We start from the raw sequence: 19,679 nt of genomic DNA, 5'->3' as shown, positions 1-19,679 counted from the left end.
AGTGGGAGGACAGAACCAAAACTATCCTCCCACTGTGTTGCAGGCTGCCACTCTTTCACCTTCTGGGTGTGGGAGAGGAGAAACTCTGCCATTTTCCAGCCTCCACCTCCCAGACACCGTCAAAAGTTTGTCTCCACGTGCCTCGTTCTCTCTGACATCATCATTTTCCCATAGCTCCTGGCTCAGGACAAAGGCCACGGGACTCCCCCATCCCCACAGAGCCACCAGAACCCTGGAAGCTCAAAGCTTCTCCATGAGGCTGGAGCAAGGAGCCTGGGAAACAGCTCCGTGCCACAAGGCTGCATGGACATGGCATGAAAGGGATGGCCTGGGTTGGGGATTGTCCTCAGTGAGACGGGAGTGCTGTGGGCCTCTCCAGGCTCCAGCAGGTCAGGAACTGGGGCTGAGTGTGTGTGCGTGGCTGGCACTGCTGGGCAGGGCAGTCCCTGCGGGGCTTGCAAGGGGTGGGCTGAGAGGCCAGCTCAGGCACAGCTGTGGGCACACACAGGGGCACTGGCACATTGCCAGCCTGCCCAGGTGTGCACAGAGATGAGCCCAGACGCACAGAGCCCAGCACACGGGCACAGGCACACGGCCACGGGGGCTGCACACAAGTGCCCTGCCCTGAGCACAACCATCCCCGTGCAGGCCACAGGCGCTCCGGGGCTGTTCCCACGAGAGCACGAGCACAGGCATGTGCAGACACTCGCACACACCGGGGCACAGCCACACTCCCACGCGCAGCATTGCGCGGGAGCACGTGGGGCAGAGGCCACAGGGAGGGTTGTGACTGAGGAGATGATGGGGAGCTCCCGTCCACAGCAAATTCTGAGCACACACAGCAGGACGGATGCTCAGGCTGCAGTGCCACAGGCGCCTCAAGGATTGTGCAGGATAAGGAGGAAGAGGGCAAAGAGTTTTGATTCAGATGACGAATCATAATGTGGAGCCGTTAGGTGGTGAGGAAAAGACTGGAGGGCTGGCCGCAGATGAGGCCCTTCCAGTCATCAGGAATTACAAAAATCTGGCAGCATGATAAATCTCCACCAGAATGCCCCAGGCTGGCATCACCTGCCTCCTCAAGATCCCTTCCACACTGACTTCATGACCTCTGACCACACTGACACATCCGTGCCCCCAGGAAACCTGGGATCTCACATGCCAGCACTCCAAAGAGATGTCTTTGAGGGAGCAGCAATGATTCCTGAAGCCAGGAACTGCAAAGTCATTGTAGAGGGAAACAGCAACACATGACATAGCATTCCCTGAGATCTTTCCATTCCTTGGGCTCATACAGGGATTTCCTCACTTATTCAGCAAGGAATGTGGGCCCTGAGGCAGTGTGGGGCCAGGATAAAAGGCAGCCTAACTGGTGGCTCTCTCAACCACTTCTGTCTCCTCCTTCTCCTTGGGAAACAGGTGAGTTGCAAGTCCCTTTCTCCTGCACCCTCTCCAGGACACAGCACTGAGCTTTCCAGCCCTTGTTCCTGCTCCTTCTTCTTCTGGGGCTGTTCTGCCATGGTGGCGGAGGTGTGGGCAGAGGGCAGGCCGTGTGTTCTGGCCAGAGGCTGAGGCTGGGCTGAGGTGCTGATTTTCATGCAGGTTGGGCAGGAGCAAGGCTGGGCCAGGCTGAGCTCGGAAGGAGCGAGCTGGGCTCAGGCAAAGGATCCCCAGTTTGGGGCGGCACAGCCTGGAGCTCCACGGGCAGCAGGGGCCTTGTCTTGCTGGGGGTGCCTTGCGGGCTGTGTCTCAGGTGTGCGTGTGCTCTGCTCCCTCCCTGCCCTCTGCGCCAGGTGCAGCGCCAGGCTCCAGACATGTCCTGCCCTGAGAAGTGCCAGCAGTGCCAGCCCTGCAACCCTTGCTGCCAGTCCTGCGGCCCCTGCCCGCTGGGCAGCAGCTGCAATGAGTGCTGTGTCAGGCAGTGCCAGAGCTCCCATGTCGTCATTGAGCCGCCTGCTGTGCTGGTGACCCTGCCCGGCCCCATCCTCAGCTCCTTCCCACAGAACACCGCCGTGGGATCCTCCACCTCCGCTGCCGTTGGCAGCATCCTCAGCTCTCAGGGAGTGCCCATCAGCTCCGGGGGCTTTGACATCTCCTGCATCACCAACTGCTACGGTGGCAGCAGATGTTGTCGTCCTTGCTAAAGACGCTGCCGCCAATATCCTTGGGCCAGAACCTCCAAGACCTCACAACATGGAGCTGGAATGAAGTCAGAAATTTAAGACATTGGATTTAGAGCTTTGCACTATTCTTTCCTTCTTCTCTTGCTCTCATTTTCCTGTTCCATTCCTTTCTTGTCACCGCCACTCATGGACGGCCTAGTGACACCTCTGGCACTTTTTTTCCTCTGCAGGCCAGGATGTCAGAAATCACTGGGGCGTCATAGTGGCTGCTCCTGGTGCCCTCTGTGAGCCTCCTCCTTGTCTTCTTTTGACTCAATAAAATTGTTTTTGCATTCAAACCTCGGCTTCTGATTTCCCCTTCTTTGTGTGACATCACTTGCAGATTCGTGATGAGAAACAAGGTGGAGGAATCCCAGCATTACAATCCCTGCACTGCAACTATCCATGTTCCCTTTCCCTTGGAGCTGGGAAAGATGTCCCTCTGTCTGAGGGTGCTGAGGCATTGTAATACCTTGCCCAGAAAGGTTTTGGATGCCTCAAGGCGGGAAGTGTGCAAGAGCAGGCTGGACACAGCTTTCAGCAAGCCGCTTTAGTGGCTGGCATCAGTGCCCATCTGTTGAGGGCAGGAGGAGTGGAAAGAAATGCTCTTCAAGTTGTCTTCCAACCCAAACCATTGCCAATGAAATCTGCCTGCAGAGAGACATCAGCAGTGTGACAAATGTGCTCTGTGTTGGGCTGGACTGAGTCCCCTCTGCACACAGGTGCAGAGATGACTCAGTCAGACATGGCAGGAGCCACTGCACTCTTCTCACAGAGCCCATTCCTGCAGCCTTACTTACAAAGTTTGCCTTTGTGAGCAACCAGGACACATGAGGAAGGCCTGCACCCAGGGAAGTGGCCAGCCCCTACTTCCTGTGGGAAGGAGGAGATGAAATTCTTTTCTTTTTCCCAGAGTATTTCCACATGCATAAGCTCTCACATTTTCTTGGGCAAACTGACTTCTACCAAGCTTCAAGCTGGTTTCTGGTTTGCTTTATTTTATCTTCTCTGCCCACAGGAGGAGGGGGAAGGATAGAGCGCCTTGCTGGGCACCATCCATCCAGCCACGCTCCACCGGGCACAGCTGGTAATGCAGCCCGGGGCAAGAGCAGGAACGAGCTGCAGAAACGCACCAGGGACTGTTGGCCAAAGGGACATGTATTAGAGGGGAAAGCAGACCACAAAGGATACCTGATGTCCCTAATCCACTTACAGATTGGGCCAGGCAAACAGGCTGCACGTCAAAACTCATGGGACGTCACCGAGAGGTGAGGGAGAGATGGGCAGGTATACAGGAAGAATGAGAGTGATGCCCTGAGAATTTTGCCACAAAGAAAACCACAGGAATGACACGGGTTTGTGTCATGTGCCTGCATGGAATGCCACCAGAGCATGATGCGAGCATTCGGCCGAGTGTGACGTGGTTATATCCTGGAAATTCTTGGGCCTCTCATCATGGCCCTCAACAGAACTCTCCAGATTGGAACGCAGACGGCAGAAGCCAGGAAATAGAGGCCGCAGTGCAGGAAACCAGGACACAGCCCCTACCATTAGCTGGGATGGTGCACATTTGACATGAGCTGGTCAGAAAATTATGCCTTCCACAAAGGTGCCTCTGGGCCTGAGGCAGGGCAGGACTGCTATAAAAGGCAGCCCCAGTCTCTGCTCTCTCATCCACTTCTCTCACCTCCTTCTCCTCAGGAATCCTCAGGTGAGTGGGAAGATCCTGCTCCTGCTCCTGCTCCTGCTGCTTCAAGAGACCTACCTGGCTGTAGGTCTCAGCTGAGACGGGATTTGGGAGCACAGGGCTGGGAGTTGCTTCTGCTGGGAGAGGGCAGGGGGGAGAAGGTCTTGTGCAGACAGTGAGAGGCTGGCACTTGGCTGAGGTGGCTCCTGGGCTTTGAGCTGGGCAGTGCAATGTGAGCCAAGAGCTGCCTTGGCTGCAGGGTGTTTGGGTGCAGTGCTGCTTCTCACGTGTCCCCACTTTCTGCTTCTGCCTGTCCTCTGTGCCAGGTGCACCTGTGATCCCGAGCCATGTCCTGCTGCAAGCCCTGCGACCCTTGCTGCCAGCCCTGTGGCCCCTGCCCGCTGGGCAGCAGCTGCAATGAGTGCTGTGTCAGGCAGTGCCAGAGCTCCCATGTCGTCATTGAGCCGCCTGCTGTGCTGGTGACCCTGCCCGGCCCCATCCTCAGCTCCTTCCCACAGAACACCGCCGTGGGATCCTCCACCTCCGCTGCCGTTGGCAGCATCCTCAGCTCTCAGGGAGTGCCCATCAGCTCCGGGGGCTTTGACATCTCCTGCATCACCAACTGCTTTGGTGGCAGCAGATGTTGTCCTCCCTGTTAAATCTGCTGGCAACATCCTTGGGCCAGAACCTTCCCGACCTCAGAACGTGGAGCTGCACTGAAGATGGATCTTAGGCAGAATGGTTTTCTGCCCTTGGTTTACTGTTATTTTCTTCAACGCTCTTCCCTTCCCTTCCTTTCCTCTCAGCACCACCCAATGCCAGCCCAGTGGGACCTGTTTGCCTCCCTCTGTCCCTCTTCAGGCCAGGCAAATGGACACCCCCACTGCACTCCAGTGGCTGCTCCTGTGTCCCCTTGGATCTACCTCCTTTTCTTCCTTAGAATCAATAAAATACTTTTGCATCCAATCCTGGCCCTCAGCTTCCTCCTTCCTTGTGTGGGAACTCTTGCACTCAGCTCACGACAAAAGGTGGAGGCAGCCGAACTTGGAGACTCCATAGTGGCGTTTACTTTCTGCCACTTCCATTGGAGGTCACAAACCCTGTCTTCCCCAAAAGAGCTTCCAATCAGGAGAAGATGATGTCAGAAGGTCACACAAGAGGCAATGGGAAACTGCAGTGCCTGGGTATGCTCCACAGCCCCCTCTCTTTACACACCTCCCTCACATTAGATTTCTGCTCAGCTTCCAACCACACAGACGGAGCTCAGGTGTTTCATGGGATCAACTCAGTGGGACGACAGAACCAAAACTATCCTCCCACTGTGTTGCAGGCTGCCACTCTTTCACCTTCTGGGTGTGGGAGAGGAGAAACTCTGCCATTTTCCAGCCTCCACCTCCCAGACACCGTCAAAAGTTTGTCTCCACGTGCCTCGTTCTCTCTGACATCATCATTTTCCCATAGCTCCTGGCTCAGGACAAAGGCCACGGGACTCCCCCATCCCCACAGAGCCACCAGAACCCTGGAAGCTCAAAGCTTCTCCATGAGGCTGGAGCAAGGAGCCTGGGAAACAGCTCCGTGCCACAAGGCTGCATGGACATGGCATGAAAGGGATGGCCTGGGTTGGGGATTGTCCTCAGTGAGACGGGAGTGCTGTGGGCCTCTCCAGGCTCCAGCAGGTCAGGAACTGGGGCTGAGTGTGTGTGCGTGGCTGGCACTGCTGGGCAGGGCAGTCCCTGCGGGGCTTGCAAGGGGTGGGCTGAGAGGCCAGCTCAGGCACAGCTGTGGGCACACACAGGGGCACTGGCACATTGCCAGCCTGCCCAGGTGTGCACAGAGATGAGCCCAGACGCACAGAGCCCAGCACACGGGCACAGGCACACGGCCACGGGGGCTGCACACAAGTGCCCTGCCCTGAGCACAACCATCCCCGTGCAGGCCACAGGCGCTCCGGGGCTGTTCCCACGAGAGCACGAGCACAGGCATGTGCAGACACTCGCACACACCGGGGCACAGCCACACTCCCACGCGCAGCATTGCGCGGGAGCACGTGGGGCAGAGGCCACAGGGAGGGTTGTGACTGAGGAGATGATGGGGAGCTCCCGTCCACAGCAAATTCTGAGCACACACAGCAGGACGGATGCTCAGGCTGCAGTGCCACAGGCGCCTCAAGGATTGTGCAGGATAAGGAGGAAGAGGGCAAAGAGTTTTGATTCAGATGACGAATCATAATGTGGAGCCGTTAGGTGGTGAGGAAAAGACTGGAGGGCTGGCCGCAGATGAGGCCCTTCCAGTCATCAGGAATTACAAAAATCTGGCAGCATGATAAATCTCCACCAGAATGCCCCAGGCTGGCATCACCTGCCTCCTCAAGATCCCTTCCACACTGACTTCATGACCTCTGACCACACTGACACATCCGTGCCCCCAGGAAACCTGGGATCTCACATGCCAGCACTCCAAAGAGATGTCTTTGAGGGAGCAGCAATGATTCCTGAAGCCAGGAACTGCAAAGTCATTGTAGAGGGAAACAGCAACACATGACATAGCATTCCCTGAGATCTTTCCATTCCTTGGGCTCATACAGGGATTTCCTCACTTATTCAGCAAGGAATGTGGGCCCTGAGGCAGTGTGGGGCCAGGATAAAAGGCAGCCTAACTGGTGGCTCTCTCAACCACTTCTGTCTCCTCCTTCTCCTTGGGAAACAGGTGAGTTGCAAGTCCCTTTCTCCTGCACCCTCTCCAGGACACAGCACTGAGCTTTCCAGCCCTTGTTCCTGCTCCTTCTTCTTCTGGGGCTGTTCTGCCATGGTGGCGGAGGTGTGGGCAGAGGGCAGGCCGTGTGTTCTGGCCAGAGGCTGAGGCTGGGCTGAGGTGCTGATTTTCATGCAGGTTGGGCAGGAGCAAGGCTGGGCCAGGCTGAGCTCGGAAGGAGCGAGCTGGGCTCAGGCAAAGGATCCCCAGTTTGGGGCGGCACAGCCTGGAGCTCCACGGGCAGCAGGGGCCTTGTCTTGCTGGGGGTGCCTTGCGGGCTGTGTCTCAGGTGTGCGTGTGCTCTGCTCCCTCCCTGCCCTCTGCGCCAGGTGCAGCGCCAGGCTCCAGACATGTCCTGCCCTGAGAAGTGCCAGCAGTGCCAGCCCTGCAACCCTTGCTGCCAGTCCTGCGGCCCCTGCCCGCTGGGCAGCAGCTGCAATGAGTGCTGTGTCAGGCAGTGCCAGAGCTCCCATGTCGTCATTGAGCCGCCTGCTGTGCTGGTGACCCTGCCCGGCCCCATCCTCAGCTCCTTCCCACAGAACACCGCCGTGGGATCCTCCACCTCCGCTGCCGTTGGCAGCATCCTCAGCTCTCAGGGAGTGCCCATCAGCTCCGGGGGCTTTGACATCTCCTGCATCACCAACTGCTACGGTGGCAGCAGATGTTGTCGTCCTTGCTAAAGACGCTGCCGCCAATATCCTTGGGCCAGAACCTCCAAGACCTCACAACATGGAGCTGGAATGAAGTCAGAAATTTAAGACATTGGATTTAGAGCTTTGCACTATTCTTTCCTTCTTCTCTTGCTCTCATTTTCCTGTTCCATTCCTTTCTTGTCACCGCCACTCATGGACGGCCTAGTGACACCTCTGGCACTTTTTTCCTCTGCAGGCCAGGATGTCAGAAATCACTGGGGCGTCATAGTGGCTGCTCCTGGTGCCCTCTGTGAGCCTCCTCCTTGTCTTCTTTTGACTCAATAAAATTGTTTTTGCATTCAAACCTCGGCTTCTGATTTCCCCTTCTTTCTGTGACATCACTTGTGGATTCGTGATGAGAAACAAGGTGGAGGAATCCCAGCATTACAATCCCTGCACTGCAACTATCCATGTTCCCTTTCCCTTGGAGCTGGGAAAGATGTCCCTCTGTCTGAGGGTGCTGAGGCATTGTAATACCTTGCCCAGAAAGGTTTTGGATGCCTCAAGGCGGGAAGTGTGCAAGAGCAGGCTGGACACAGCTTTCAGCAAGCCGCTTTAGTGGCTGGCATCAGTGCCCATCTGTTGAGGGCAGGAGGAGTGGAAAGAAATGCTCTTCAAGTTGTCTTCCAACCCAAACCATTGCCAATGAAATCTGCCTGCAGAGAGACATCAGCAGTGTGACAAATGTGCTCTGTGTTGGGCTGGACTGAGTCCCCTCTGCACACAGGTGCAGAGATGACTCAGTCAGACATGGCAGGAGCCACTGCACTCTTCTCACAGAGCCCATTCCTGCAGCCTTACTTACAAAGTTTGCCTTTGTGAGCAACCAGGACACATGAGGAAGGCCTGCACCCAGGGAAGTGGCCAGCCCCTACTTCCTGTGGGAAGGAGGAGATGAAATTCTTTTCTTTTTCCCAGAGTATTTCCACATGCATAAGCTCTCACATTTTCTTGGGCAAACTGACTTCTACCAAGCTTCAAGCTGGTTTCTGGTTTGCTTTATTTTATCTTCTCTGCCCACGGGAGGAGGGGGAAGGATAGAGCGCCTTGCTGGGCACCATCCATCCAGCCAAGCTCCACCGGGCACAGCTGGTAATCCAGCCCGGGACAAGAGCAGGAACGAGCTGCAGAAACGCGCCAGGGACTGTTGGCCAAAGGGACATGTATTAGAGGGGAAAGCAGACCGCAAAGGATACCTGATGTCCCTAATCCACTTACAGATTGGGCCAGGCAAACAGGCTGCACGTCAAAACTCATGGGACGTCACCGAGAGGTGAGGGAGAGATGGGCAGGTATACAGGAAGAATGAGAGTGATGCCCTGAGAATTTTGCCACAAAGAAAACCACAGGAATGACACGGGTTTGTGTCATGTGCCTGCATGGAATGCCACCAGAGCATGATGCGAGCATTCGGCCGAGTGTGACGTGGTTATATCCTGGAAATTCTTGGGCCTCTCATCATGGCCCTCAACAGAACTCTCCAGATTGGAACGCAGACGGCAGAAGCCAGGAAATAGAGGCCGCAGTGCAGGAAACCAGGACACAGCCCCTACCATTAGCTGGGATGGTGCACATTTGACATGAGCTGGTCAGAAAATTATGCCTTCCACAAAGGTGCCTCTGGGCCTGAGGCAGGGCAGGACTGCTATAAAAGGCAGCCCCAGTCTCTGCTCTCTCATCCACTTCTCTCACCTCCTTCTCCTCAGGAATCCTCAGGTGAGTGGGAAGATCCTGCTCCTGCTGCTGCTCCTGCTGCTTCAAGAGACCTACCTGGCTGTAGGTCTCAGCTGAGACGGGATTTGGGAGCACAGGGCTGGGAGTTGCTTCTGCTGGGAGAGGGCAGGGGGGAGAAGGTCTTGTGCAGACAGTGAGAGGCTGGCACTTGGCTGAGGTGGCTCCTGGGCTTTGAGCTGGGCAGTGCAATGTGAGCCAAGAGCTGCCTTGGCTGCAGGGTGTTTGGGTGCAGTGCTGCTTCTCACGTGTCCCCACTTTCTGCTTCTGCCTGTCCTCTGTGCCAGGTGCACCTGTGACCCCGAGCCATGTCCTGCTGCAAGCCCTGCGACCCTTGCTGCCAGCCCTGTGGCCCCTGCCCGCTGGGCAGCAGCTGCAATGAGTGCTGTGTCAGGCAGTGCCAGAGCTCCCATGTCGTCATTGAGCCGCCTGCTGTGCTGGTGACCCTGCCCGGCCCCATCCTCAGCTCCTTCCCACAGAACACCGCCGTGGGATCCTCCACCTCCGCTGCCGTTGGCAGCATCCTCAGCTGTAGTGGAGTGCCCATCAGCTCCGGGGGCTTTGATATCTCCTGCATCACCAACTGCTACGGTGGCAGCAGATGTTGTCCTCCCTGTTAAATCTGCTGGCAACATCCTTGGGCCAGAACCTTCCCGACCTCAGAACGTGGAGCTGCACTGAAGATGGATCTTAGGCAGAATGGTTTTCTGCCCTTGGTTTACTGTTATTTTCTTCAACGCTCTTCCCTTCCCTTCCTTTCCTCTCAGCACCACCCAATGCCAGCCCAGTGGGACCTGTTTGCCTCCCTCTGTCCCCCTTCAGGCCAGGCAAATGGACACCCCCACTGCACTCCAGTGGCTGCTCCTGTGTCCCCTTGGATCTACCTCCTTTTCTTCCTTAGAATCAATAAAATACTTTTGCATCCAATCCTGGCCCTCAGCTTCCTCCTTCCTTGTGTGGGAACTCTTGCACTCAGCTCACGACAAAAGGTGGAGGCAGCCGAACGTGGAGACTCCATAGTGGAGTTTACTTTCTGCCGCTTCCATTGGAGGTCACAAACCCTGTCTTCCCCAAAAGAGCTTCCAATCAGGAGAAGATGATGTCAGAAGGTCACACAAGAGGCAATGGGAAACAGCAGTGCCTGGGTATGCCCCACAGCCCCCTCTCTTTACACACCTCCCTCACATTAGATTTCTGCTCAGCTTCCAACCACACAGACGGAGCTCAGGTGTTTCATGGGATCAACTCAGTGGGAGGACAGAACCAAAACTATCCTCCCACTGTGTTGCAGGCTGCCACTCTTTCACCTTCTGGGTGTGGGAGAGGAGAAACTCTGCCATTTTCCAGCCTCCACCTCCCAGACACCGTCAAAAGTTTGTCTCCACGTGCCTCGTTCTCTCTGACATCATCATTTTCCCATAGCTCCTGGCTCAGGACAAAGGCCACGGGACTCCCCCATCCCCACAGAGCCACCAGAACCCTGGAAGCTCAAAGCTTCTCCATGAGGCTGGAGCAAGGAGCCTGGGAAACAGCTCCGTGCCACAAGGCTGCATGGACATGGCATGAAAGGGATGGCCTGGGTTGGGGATTGTCCTCAGTGAGACGGGAGTGCTGTGGGCCTCTCCAGGCTCCAGCAGGTCAGGAACTGGGGCTGAGTGTGTGTGCGTGGCTGGCACTGCTGGGCAGGGCAGTCCCTGCGGGGCTTGCAAGGGGTGGGCTGAGAGGCCAGCTCAGGCACAGCTGTGGGCACACACAGGGGCACTGGCACATTGCCAGCCTGCCCAGGTGTGCACAGAGATGAGCCCAGACGCACAGAGCCCAGCACACGGGCACAGGCACACGGCCACGGGGGCTGCACACAAGTGCCCTGCCCTGAGCACAACCATCCCCGTGCAGGCCACAGGCGCTCCGGGGCTGTTCCCACGAGAGCACGAGCACAGGCATGTGCAGACACTCGCACACACCGGGGCACAGCCACACTCCCACGCGCAGCATTGCGCGGGAGCACATGGGGCAGAGGCCACAGGAAGGGATGTGACTGAGGAGATGATGGGGAGCTCCCGTCCACAGCAAATTCTGAGCACACACAGCAGGACGGATGCTCAGGCTGCAGTGCCACAGGCGCCTCAAGGATTGTGCAGGATAAGGAGGAAGAGGGCAAAGAGTTTTGATTCAGATGACGAATCATAATGTGGAGCCGTTAGGTGGTGAGGAAAAGACTGGAGGGCTGGCCGCAGATGAGGCCCTTCCAGTCATCAGGAATTACAAAAATCTGGCAGCATGATAAATCTCCACCAGAATGCCCCAGGCTGGCATCACCTGCCTCCTCAAGATCCCTTCCACACTGACTTCATGACCTCTGACCACACTGACACATCCGTGCCCCCAGGAAACCTGGGATCTCACATGCCAGCACTCCAAAGAGATGTCTTTGAGGGAGCAGCAATGATTCCTGAAGCCAGGAACTGCAAAGTCATTGTAGAGGGAAACAGCAACACATGACATAGCATTCCCTGAGATCTTTCCATTCCTTGGGCTCATACAGGGATTTCCTCACTTATTCAGCAAGGAATGTGGGCCCTGAGGCAGTGTGGGGCCAGGATAAAAGGCAGCTTAACTGGTGGCTCTCTCAACCACTTCTGTCTCCTCCTTCTCCTTGGGAAACAGGTGAGTTGCAAGTCCCTTTCTCCTGCACCCTCTCCAGGACACAGCACTGAGCTTTCCAGCCCTTGTTCCTGCTCCTTCTTCTTCTGGGGCTGTTCTGCCATGGTGGCGGAGGTGTGGGCAGAGGGCAGGCCGTGTGTTCTGGCCAGAGGCTGAGGCTGGGCTGAGGTGCTGATTTTCATGCAGGTTGGGCAGGAGCAAGGCTGGGCCAGGCTGAGCTCGGAAGGAGCGAGCTGGGCTCAGGCAAAGGATCCCCAGTTTGGGGCGGCACAGCCTGGAGCTCCACGGGCAGCAGGGGCCTTGTCTTGCTGGGGGTGCCTTGCGGGCTGTGTCTCAGGTGTGCGTGTGCTCTGCTCCCTCCCTGCCCTCTGCGCCAGGTGCAGCGCCAGGCTCCAGACATGTCCTGCCCTGAGAAGTGCCAGCAGTGCCAGCCCTGCAACCCTTGCTGCCAGTCCTGCGGCCCCTGCCCGCTGGGCAGCAGCTGCAATGAGTGCTGTGTCAGGCAGTGCCAGAGCTCCCATGTCGTCATTGAGCCGCCTGCTGTGCTGGTGACCCTGCCCGGCCCCATCCTCAGCTCCTTCCCACAGAACACCGCCGTGGGATCCTCCACCTCCGCTGCCGTTGGCAGCATCCTCAGCTCTCAGGGAGTGCCCATCAGCTCCGGGGGCTTTGACATCTCCTGCATCACCAACTGCTACGGTGGCAGCAGATGTTGTCGTCCTTGCTAAAGACGCTGCCGCCAATATCCTTGGGCCAGAACCTCCAAGACCTCACAACATGGAGCTGGAATGAAGTCAGAAATTTAAGACATTGGATTTAGAGCTTTGCACTATTCTTTCCTTCTTCTCTTGCTCTCATTTTCCTGTTCCATTCCTTTCTTGTCACCGCCACTCATGGACGGCCTAGTGACACCTCTGGCACTTTTTTTCCTCTGCAGGCCAGGATGTCAGAAATCACTGGGGCGTCATAGTGGCTGCTCCTGGTGCCCTCTGTGAGCCTCCTCCTTGTCTTCTTTTGACTCAATAAAATTGTTTTTGCATTCAAACCTCGGCTTCTGATTTCCCCTTCTTTCTGTGACATCACTTGCAGATTCGTGATGAGAAACAAGGTGGAGGAATCCCAGCATTACAATCCCTGCACTGCAACTATCCATGTTCCCTTTCCCTTGGAGCTGGGAAAGATGTCCCTCTGTCTGAGGGTGCTGAGGCATTGTAATACCTTGCCCAGAAAGGTTTTGGATGCCTCAAGGCGGGAAGTGTGCAAGAGCAGGCTGGACACAGCTTTCAGCAAGCCGCTTTAGTGGCTGGCATCAGTGCCCATCTGTTGAGGGCAGGAGGAGTGGAAAGAAATGCTCTTCAAGTTGTCTTCCAACCCAAACCATTGCCAATGAAATCTGCCTGCAGAGAGACATCAGCAGTGTGACAAATGTGCTCTGTGTTGGGCTGGACTGAGTCCCCTCTGCACACAGGTGCAGAGATGACTCAGTCAGACATGGCAGGAGCCACTGCACTCTTCTCACAGAGCCCATTCCTGCAGCCTTACTTACAAAGTTTGCCTTTGTGAGCAACCAGGACACATGAGGAAGGCCTGCACCCAGGGAAGTGGCCAGCCCCTACTTCCTGTGGGAAGGAGGAGATGAAATTCTTTTCTTTTTCCCAGAGTATTTCCACATGCATAAGCTCTCACATTTTCTTGGGCAAACTGACTTCTACCAAGCTTCAAGCTGGTTTCTGGTTTGCTTTATTTTATCTTCTCTGCCCACGGGAGGAGGGGGAAGGATAGAGCGCCTTGCTGGGCACCATCCATCCAGCCAAGCTCCACCGGGCACAGCTGGTAATCCAGCCCGGGGCAAGAGCAGGAACGAGCTGCAGAAACGCGCCAGGGACTGTTGGCCAAAGGGACATGTATTAGAGGGGAAAGCAGACCGCAAAGGATACCTGATGTCCCTAATCCACTTACAGATTGGGCCAGGCAAACAGGCTGCACGTCAAAACTCATGGGACGTCACCGAGAGGTGAGGGAGAGATGGGCAGGTATACAGGAAGAATGAGAGTGATGCCCTGAGAATTTTGCCACAAAGAAAACCACAGGAATGACACGGGTTTGTGTCATGTGCCTGCATGGAATGCCACCAGAGCATGATGCGAGCATTCGGCCGAGTGTGACGTGGTTATATCCTGGAAATTCTTGGGCCTCTCATCATGGCCCTCAACAGAACTCTCCAGATTGGAACGCAGACGGCAGAAGCCAGGAAATAGAGGCCGCAGTGCAGGAAACCAGGACACAGCCCCTACCATTAGCTGGGATGGTGCACATTTGACATGAGCTGGTCAGAAAATTATGCCTTCCACAAAGGTGCCTCTGGGCCTGAGGCAGGGCAGGACTGCTATAAAAGGCAGCCCCAGTCTCTGCTCTCTCATCCACTTCTCTCACCTCCTTCTCCTCAGGAATCAGGTGAGTAGGAAGCCTCCTGCTGCTTCAAGAGCAGCTCTTTCCTGGCTGTAAGTCTCAGCTGAGATGGGATTTGGGAGCACAGGGCTGGGAGTTGCTTCTGCTGGGAGAGGGCAGGGGGGAGAAGGTCTTGTGCAGACAGTGAGAGGCTGGCACTTGGCTGAGGTGGCTCCTGGGCTTTGAGCTAGGCAGTGCAATGTGAGCCAAGAGCTGCCTTGGCTGCAGGGTGTTTGGGTGCAGTGCTGCTTCTCACGTGTCCCCACTTTCTGCTTCTGCCTGTCCTCTGTGTCAGGTGCACCTGTGACCCCGAGCCATGTCCTGCTGCCGGCCCTGTGACCCTTGCTGCCAGCCCTGCGGCCCCTGCCCGCTGGGCAGCAGCTGCAATGAGTGCTGTGTCAGGCAGTGCCAGAGCTCCCATGTCGTCATTGAGCCGCCTGCTGTGCTGGTGACCCTGCCCGGCCCCATCCTCAGCTCCTTCCCACAGAACACCGCCGTGGGATCCTCCACCTCCGCTGCCGTTGGCAGCATCCTCAGCTCTCAGGGAGTGCCCATCAGCTCTGGGGGCTTTGACATCTCCTGCATCACCAACTGCTTTGGTGGCAGCAGATGTCGTCCCTGCTAAATCTGCTGACAACATCCACAGTTAAGAGCCTCCAAGGCCTCAAAGCATGTTTTTGTGCAAGAGATAGTGCTTCAGGGCATTGTATTTTGGGCTTTGGACCATCACTTCCTTCTACTGTCCTCTCTTTTTCTGTCCCTCTCTCACCAGGCCGTCTAGTGTGTACCTGTCACCTTTCCTTTCTCTGCAGAGCAGTGTAAAGAGCGCCACTTCGGAGCTCCTTCTTAATGGCTGGTCCTGGTACTCTCTGTGAGACATCTTCTTTGAACTTATTAAAATTATGCTGCATTCAAGCCTCAGCCTTTGAGTAGTCTATTATTTTTTGGCAACTCCTGCAGTCTGCTCAACGAAACAGGAAAGCAATATGTGGGGCTCACTGCAGTGGATTTTACTTTGACCCCTTTTCCCTTCGAGCTACTTGGCAGCCAAAGGCCATCATGGAGACTTTGGCTCCAAAGGAGGGGTGGGAAACAACCACCTGGGGACAACCCACAACCTCATCTCTTCCTATCCTTCCTTCATTACCTGGCCTAGGGTCTGTGGCCAGCACACATGGGAACAAGCAGAAGGGACCTAAACCTCACACAGTCCTCAGCACTTGGCAGGAGCCAGCTGCTGCCCAGACACACAGGGCTCAGGTGGGTCACAAGTTAGGATTCTCAATCTATGGAGTGAAGTCTCCATCCCATGAAGTCTCCATCATCTACAAAAATATCTGATGTTTTGTTTCAGGTGTCCGTCTTCCCTGTGCAAATGACTTGTGCCTTCACTGCTAATGGGAACAGTTAGGAATGTTTTCATCTGTACTTGAAAATTTCTTTTTAGTCCTTGGCCTTCAGCCCCAGTCAGTTTTCCAAATATCATTCCCTGGGTATCCATGTTCTCTTGGGTGCAGAAAACGAACTCCTGAAGCCATTGCTGTGCTCCAAATACCAGCTCAGGTTCATAGCATTCTGTGATGCATGTGACCTTCCACACATGTTCCTCCTTCCTAGATCTCCAGAGGCTTTGTCCATCTCGTAGGGTGCTGGTACATCTTGCTCTGTCCCAAAACCACACTGCTCCAAGTGAGACCTGTTGCCCAAGCACTGGTCTCAGTTGCCAGAACCAAACCATCTCTAGCTCTGCTTCACTGTATGTATGACCCCTCCACATGGCTCCTTTTGAGAACCACAACATTAAAAAGACTATGAGCTACTAGAGAGTGACCAAGGCAGGCCACAAGGATGGAGAAGGGTCTGAAGGGATCAAATGAGGAGTGGCTGAGGTCACTTGGCCCATTCAGCCAGGAGAAGATGAGACTGAGGTCAGACCTCATTGTGGTATTCAACATCCTTCCGAGGGGCAGCAGAGGGGCAAGAACCAAACTCTTCACTCTCATGATCAGTGACAGAATTTGAGGAAATGGCTGGAGCTGAAGTAGGCCAGGTTTAGGCTGTATATCAGGAAAAGGTTCTTCACCCAGAGGGTTTTTGGTGGCTGAGCACTGGAAGAGGGTCCCCAGGAAAGTGGTCTCAGCACCAAACCTGACAGAGCTCAAGAAGTGTTTGGACAACACTCTCAGGTACTTGGTGGGAGTCTTGGAGGTGTCCTGTGCAGGGCCAGGAGCTGGACATGATGCTCCTGATGGGTCCCCTCCAACTCAGCATCTTCTATGATTCCAAGACTCTATGATTGTGCTGGGAAAGTCTCAGTCCTCATCTACCTCATGGGGAGATCCCATTTCATTACTAAAATACTGTTATGAGGTCCTCTCCAAGCCTGCCATTCTTCAGGGAGAAAAGACTGCATTCTTTCAGTCTTTCTGTTGAGGGTTAGGTTTTTAGAGTTTTTATTCTCTCAGGGAATTTTCTTCCAATTTGGTGCCAGGGAGATGATGAATGGACAGTGATCAAGAGACTAAAGACATGGCCATGTGCTTTGGCATACTGTGGGAACTGTTCTGTGTGTCGGAGGGGGGAAAGAGTGGGGGGTGGAGAAGTGAAGTGGTGTAGGTTTTGGCAGTTTGTTAGCTGGGGTTAGTTCTGTCCTTGCTGGGTTGGGAGTAGAGATGGTCATGTGGTGCTTCTTTGCCTTGAACCTCTCCTGTGCCACAATTTTTTAAAACACTGCCATGGAGCTCTGCCTATTGCCAACTTGTGAGTCCTTTTGCTTTCAAGAGAGGAACACTAAGAGACCAACATGGTCCACCTGGATGCCTGGCAGGAGTTGTACCTTCCCCCCTTTTCCCCTTGAGCCACCCCAGGAAGCGTTGCCTGGAGCCAGAGCAACACTCCTGCTGGATCTTTTCTCTGTAGGGTAGTTCGACATTGTGATTAAGCCCTGCCTCCCTTCCCAGCATGTACCAGCTGTCATTAACGGTGCCAAAGACCGATCACTGCTCACATGGGTGCCGGAGGAGTCAACTCTTCTTCTCTTTCCCTCATCTGAACCACCATCACAACCAGGATGGTCTGGATCTTGCATCGGAACAGCCCTGAAGCTGCAGGGAGTCACTGGAGCTGCTCAGTGCTCCCTTCTGGTTGTGGTCGTAACTACACCAAAGGGGGAAGTGCTTCATGGGTAGGAAAAGGCTACTACTGGGAATTTAGTTCTTGTTTGTGTTGCTGCTGTTGTTGTTGCTTGTCTGTCTTTTTATATGTGTGTGTTTATATATATATATATGTATATGCATAGTCTAGTAAAGAACTGCTTTCCTTTTCCCATATCTTTGCCTGAAAGTAATTTCAAAGCTATAACAATTTGGAGGGAGGGTGACATTTTTCCATTTCAGGAACCTCCCCACCTTCCTTGGAAAACAGCTCTCTTTTAAACCAGGACACTTTCCTCAGCACATGTTCTTCAGCCTTTGGTCATCTCTGACACACACAACAGGGTGGGAGCGGCTGCCGGATCAGGATCAGCAGAGGCCACATCAAGGGACTTGGATTAAGTGATGCCTTTTCTGGTGTAGAAGGGCCAGTCATCTGGAGAACCATGTGGGCCAAGATGACCCCAAAACCAATGTACACGTGACAAGGGCTTGCAGGAAGCAGATTTTCTTTTTCATGACAATGGTGCAACCGAGCAATTTGGAGATAGTGGGATCTCAAAGCACATCACTGAAGTATCATGAACCCAGCATCATTTCTGCTGCCTTAGTCTCAAGAGTTGCAGGCAGTGGGGAGTCTGCTTGTTCCGGAAACACCACCCTCTTCAGCCATGGGAGTACAATATTGAGACACTGCTTCATGTGGAGGAGCCCTGGGTGGCCTCAGAATCCCTGGGAAGAGCCACTAGAAAGCTTTAATGTTTCATGTAATTAGTGCTCAGGTATTTGAAGCCATCCCCAAGCATGAAGGAATTGTCAAATGCCTCTCAAGGAGAATATTTGGGCATTCATACCACTGTGTCTGTAAACAAGTTTTAACTACACTTGATCAAAATTACCTCCCCTTCTTAACAGGGACTCCCATCAGGCTCACTGTGCAAGAAATTTGGAGAGACAGAAATATGGAGGTTGAGTGCCACCAGAGAGGTCTAGTGCAAGAAACATCAGGAGAAGTACAATAGGGGGTGCCTGGTCAGTGCCTGGGAAAGAGAAGAGGAAAGATTTCAGAATAAAAATTATTCAACATAAAGGGAAGAACGCAACTGTCCCTTTCTGTCCTTCCTTCCTCCCCCCATTTTTCCCTGCTCCAATGTGAGCTGATCTGTCTCAGGTGGAGTGAGAGTTTCAGACAGTTTATTAAAGAAGCCTGGCCACTGAGTCACAAGGTGCCAAGAAGACCCCCCCTTGTTCTCTAAAGCCCTTCTCAGAGAGAGGAGTCCAGGGGGGGCTGGATCTTATCTTAGCCTTAGACTATCAACAGCTGAAGTTTTGCCACTTTGTCCCACAAGTTCTAACAATGGCAAATCAGATATATTTATGAAAGATGAGTTATTTATTAAGACAAATGAACAGACAAAAAATGGCAGATGAAAGGTCTTAATCAGAATTACTTACTACAAGGTATTAAATTAAAGCACTACTAGTAGATTACAGCATAACATAAAACAGTGCACTATATCAAGGTACTAAAGCTAGAAAAAGAAATCGAATTGGTTAGCAGTTAAATGCAATTTACCACATAAATGATGATATTGTACATATTCCTTTACTTAACTCCATGGGAGTAATCACAAAGCAGTGTTCCTACTCACAGGAGAAACTCCACACATTTCCATGAAATGTACAGAAGATTTCTGTTTTGTGGAAGCTTGCTGTGGCCCATGAGACCCAAATAACTCTCAACAGGAGCGCTTGTCCTGTTTGAGTTATCTGACCAGTTAACCAAAAACAGATAAACTGTTATGGGGGGTAAGATGCCCTGCTACACCATCCCACAGCCTGAAGTCTTTCAAGATCTGCTCCCATGAGAATCCTGTCCACGGGCTGCAGTCCTTCTGGGTAAGGCTGTTCCAGGGGCCACACTCCTGCTGCAGATTTCAATCTGGTCTGGCGTGGGTCTTCCATGCACTGCAGGAATCATGCCTCCCACGGGCTGCACGGAATCTCCATCCCATCACCAGACATACCTCCTCCATCTTCTTCTCTGAGCCTTGAGTTTCCTGGATTTTTAATGTAACCCACTGGTTCTGTTTTTCTTCATCCCACACTTCCTGTGCAGTGTTTTGCCTTTTCTTATATGTTTTCATGAAGGCTTGACCAGTGCCACTGAGAAGTTCAGGCTTGGCCAGCACTGAGTCCATTCTTTAGCTGTCTGGATCTGGCTTTGTAAAACATGGGGACAGTGCTTGGGATCTTGTAACCTTCTCACTGTAGCAAAAATCTTTTCATATAACAGGGGGTACAAGGAAGTATAAAGCAAATTTAGGTGAGTAAACAATTCAGAAGGAAAGAACCAGTTCAGGCTGATTTAATAGAGTATAAAATAAATATA

At 53.9% G+C, this 19,679-nt stretch overlaps 3 protein-coding genes and 3 pseudogenes across 5 annotated transcripts; all 6 read left to right on the top strand.

The window, feature by feature from the left end:
• The first annotated feature begins 1,395 nt into the window (after positions 1-1,395).
• LOC148182479 (feather keratin Cos2-2-like) lies at positions 1,396-2,408 on the top strand. Its single transcript, XM_088068145.1, has 2 exons — positions 1,396-1,419; positions 1,794-2,408. The coding sequence occupies exon 2, from the start codon at positions 1,815-1,817 to the stop codon at positions 2,142-2,144; it is 330 nt and encodes a 109-aa protein (XP_087924271.1). The 5' UTR covers positions 1,396-1,419; positions 1,794-1,814; the 3' UTR covers positions 2,145-2,408.
• Positions 2,409-4,178: 1,770 nt separating this feature from the next.
• Positions 4,179-4,802, top strand: LOC148182478 (feather keratin Cos2-2 pseudogene; annotated as a pseudogene).
• Positions 4,803-6,531: 1,729 nt separating this feature from the next.
• LOC148182477 (feather keratin Cos2-2-like) lies at positions 6,532-7,549 on the top strand. Its single transcript, XM_088068141.1, has 2 exons — positions 6,532-6,555; positions 6,930-7,549. The coding sequence occupies exon 2, from the start codon at positions 6,951-6,953 to the stop codon at positions 7,278-7,280; it is 330 nt and encodes a 109-aa protein (XP_087924267.1). The 5' UTR covers positions 6,532-6,555; positions 6,930-6,950; the 3' UTR covers positions 7,281-7,549.
• A 1,430-nt stretch (positions 7,550-8,979) lies between these two features.
• LOC148182476 (feather keratin Cos2-2 pseudogene) lies at positions 8,980-9,937 on the top strand (annotated as a pseudogene). The gene is made up of 2 exons (XR_015774680.1): positions 8,980-9,008; positions 9,311-9,937. The product of XR_015774680.1 is annotated as a feather keratin Cos2-2 pseudogene (transcript).
• Positions 9,938-11,666: 1,729 nt separating this feature from the next.
• Positions 11,667-12,679, top strand: LOC148182475 (feather keratin Cos2-2-like). Its single transcript, XM_088068142.1, has 2 exons — positions 11,667-11,690; positions 12,065-12,679. Exon 2 carries the CDS (start codon positions 12,086-12,088, stop codon positions 12,413-12,415), a length of 330 nt encoding a protein of 109 aa, XP_087924268.1. The 5' UTR covers positions 11,667-11,690; positions 12,065-12,085; the 3' UTR covers positions 12,416-12,679.
• Positions 12,680-14,119: 1,440 nt separating this feature from the next.
• On the top strand, positions 14,120-15,034 carry LOC102113161 (feather keratin Cos1-2 pseudogene; annotated as a pseudogene). Its single transcript, XR_015774681.1, has 2 exons — positions 14,120-14,141; positions 14,431-15,034. The product of XR_015774681.1 is annotated as a feather keratin Cos1-2 pseudogene (transcript).
• Positions 15,035-19,679: the final 4,645 nt, after the last annotated feature.

Source organism: Pseudopodoces humilis, chromosome 29 (assembly GCF_049639895.1).
Source record: "Pseudopodoces humilis isolate 2021_Gansu_Grassland_sample_001 chromosome 29, ASM4963989v1, whole genome shotgun sequence".
Classification (NCBI taxonomy): domain Eukaryota; kingdom Metazoa; phylum Chordata; class Aves; order Passeriformes; family Paridae; genus Pseudopodoces; species Pseudopodoces humilis.
The sequence above is the reverse complement of the archived record's forward strand: the minus strand, read 5'-3'. Positions and strand labels throughout refer to the sequence as shown.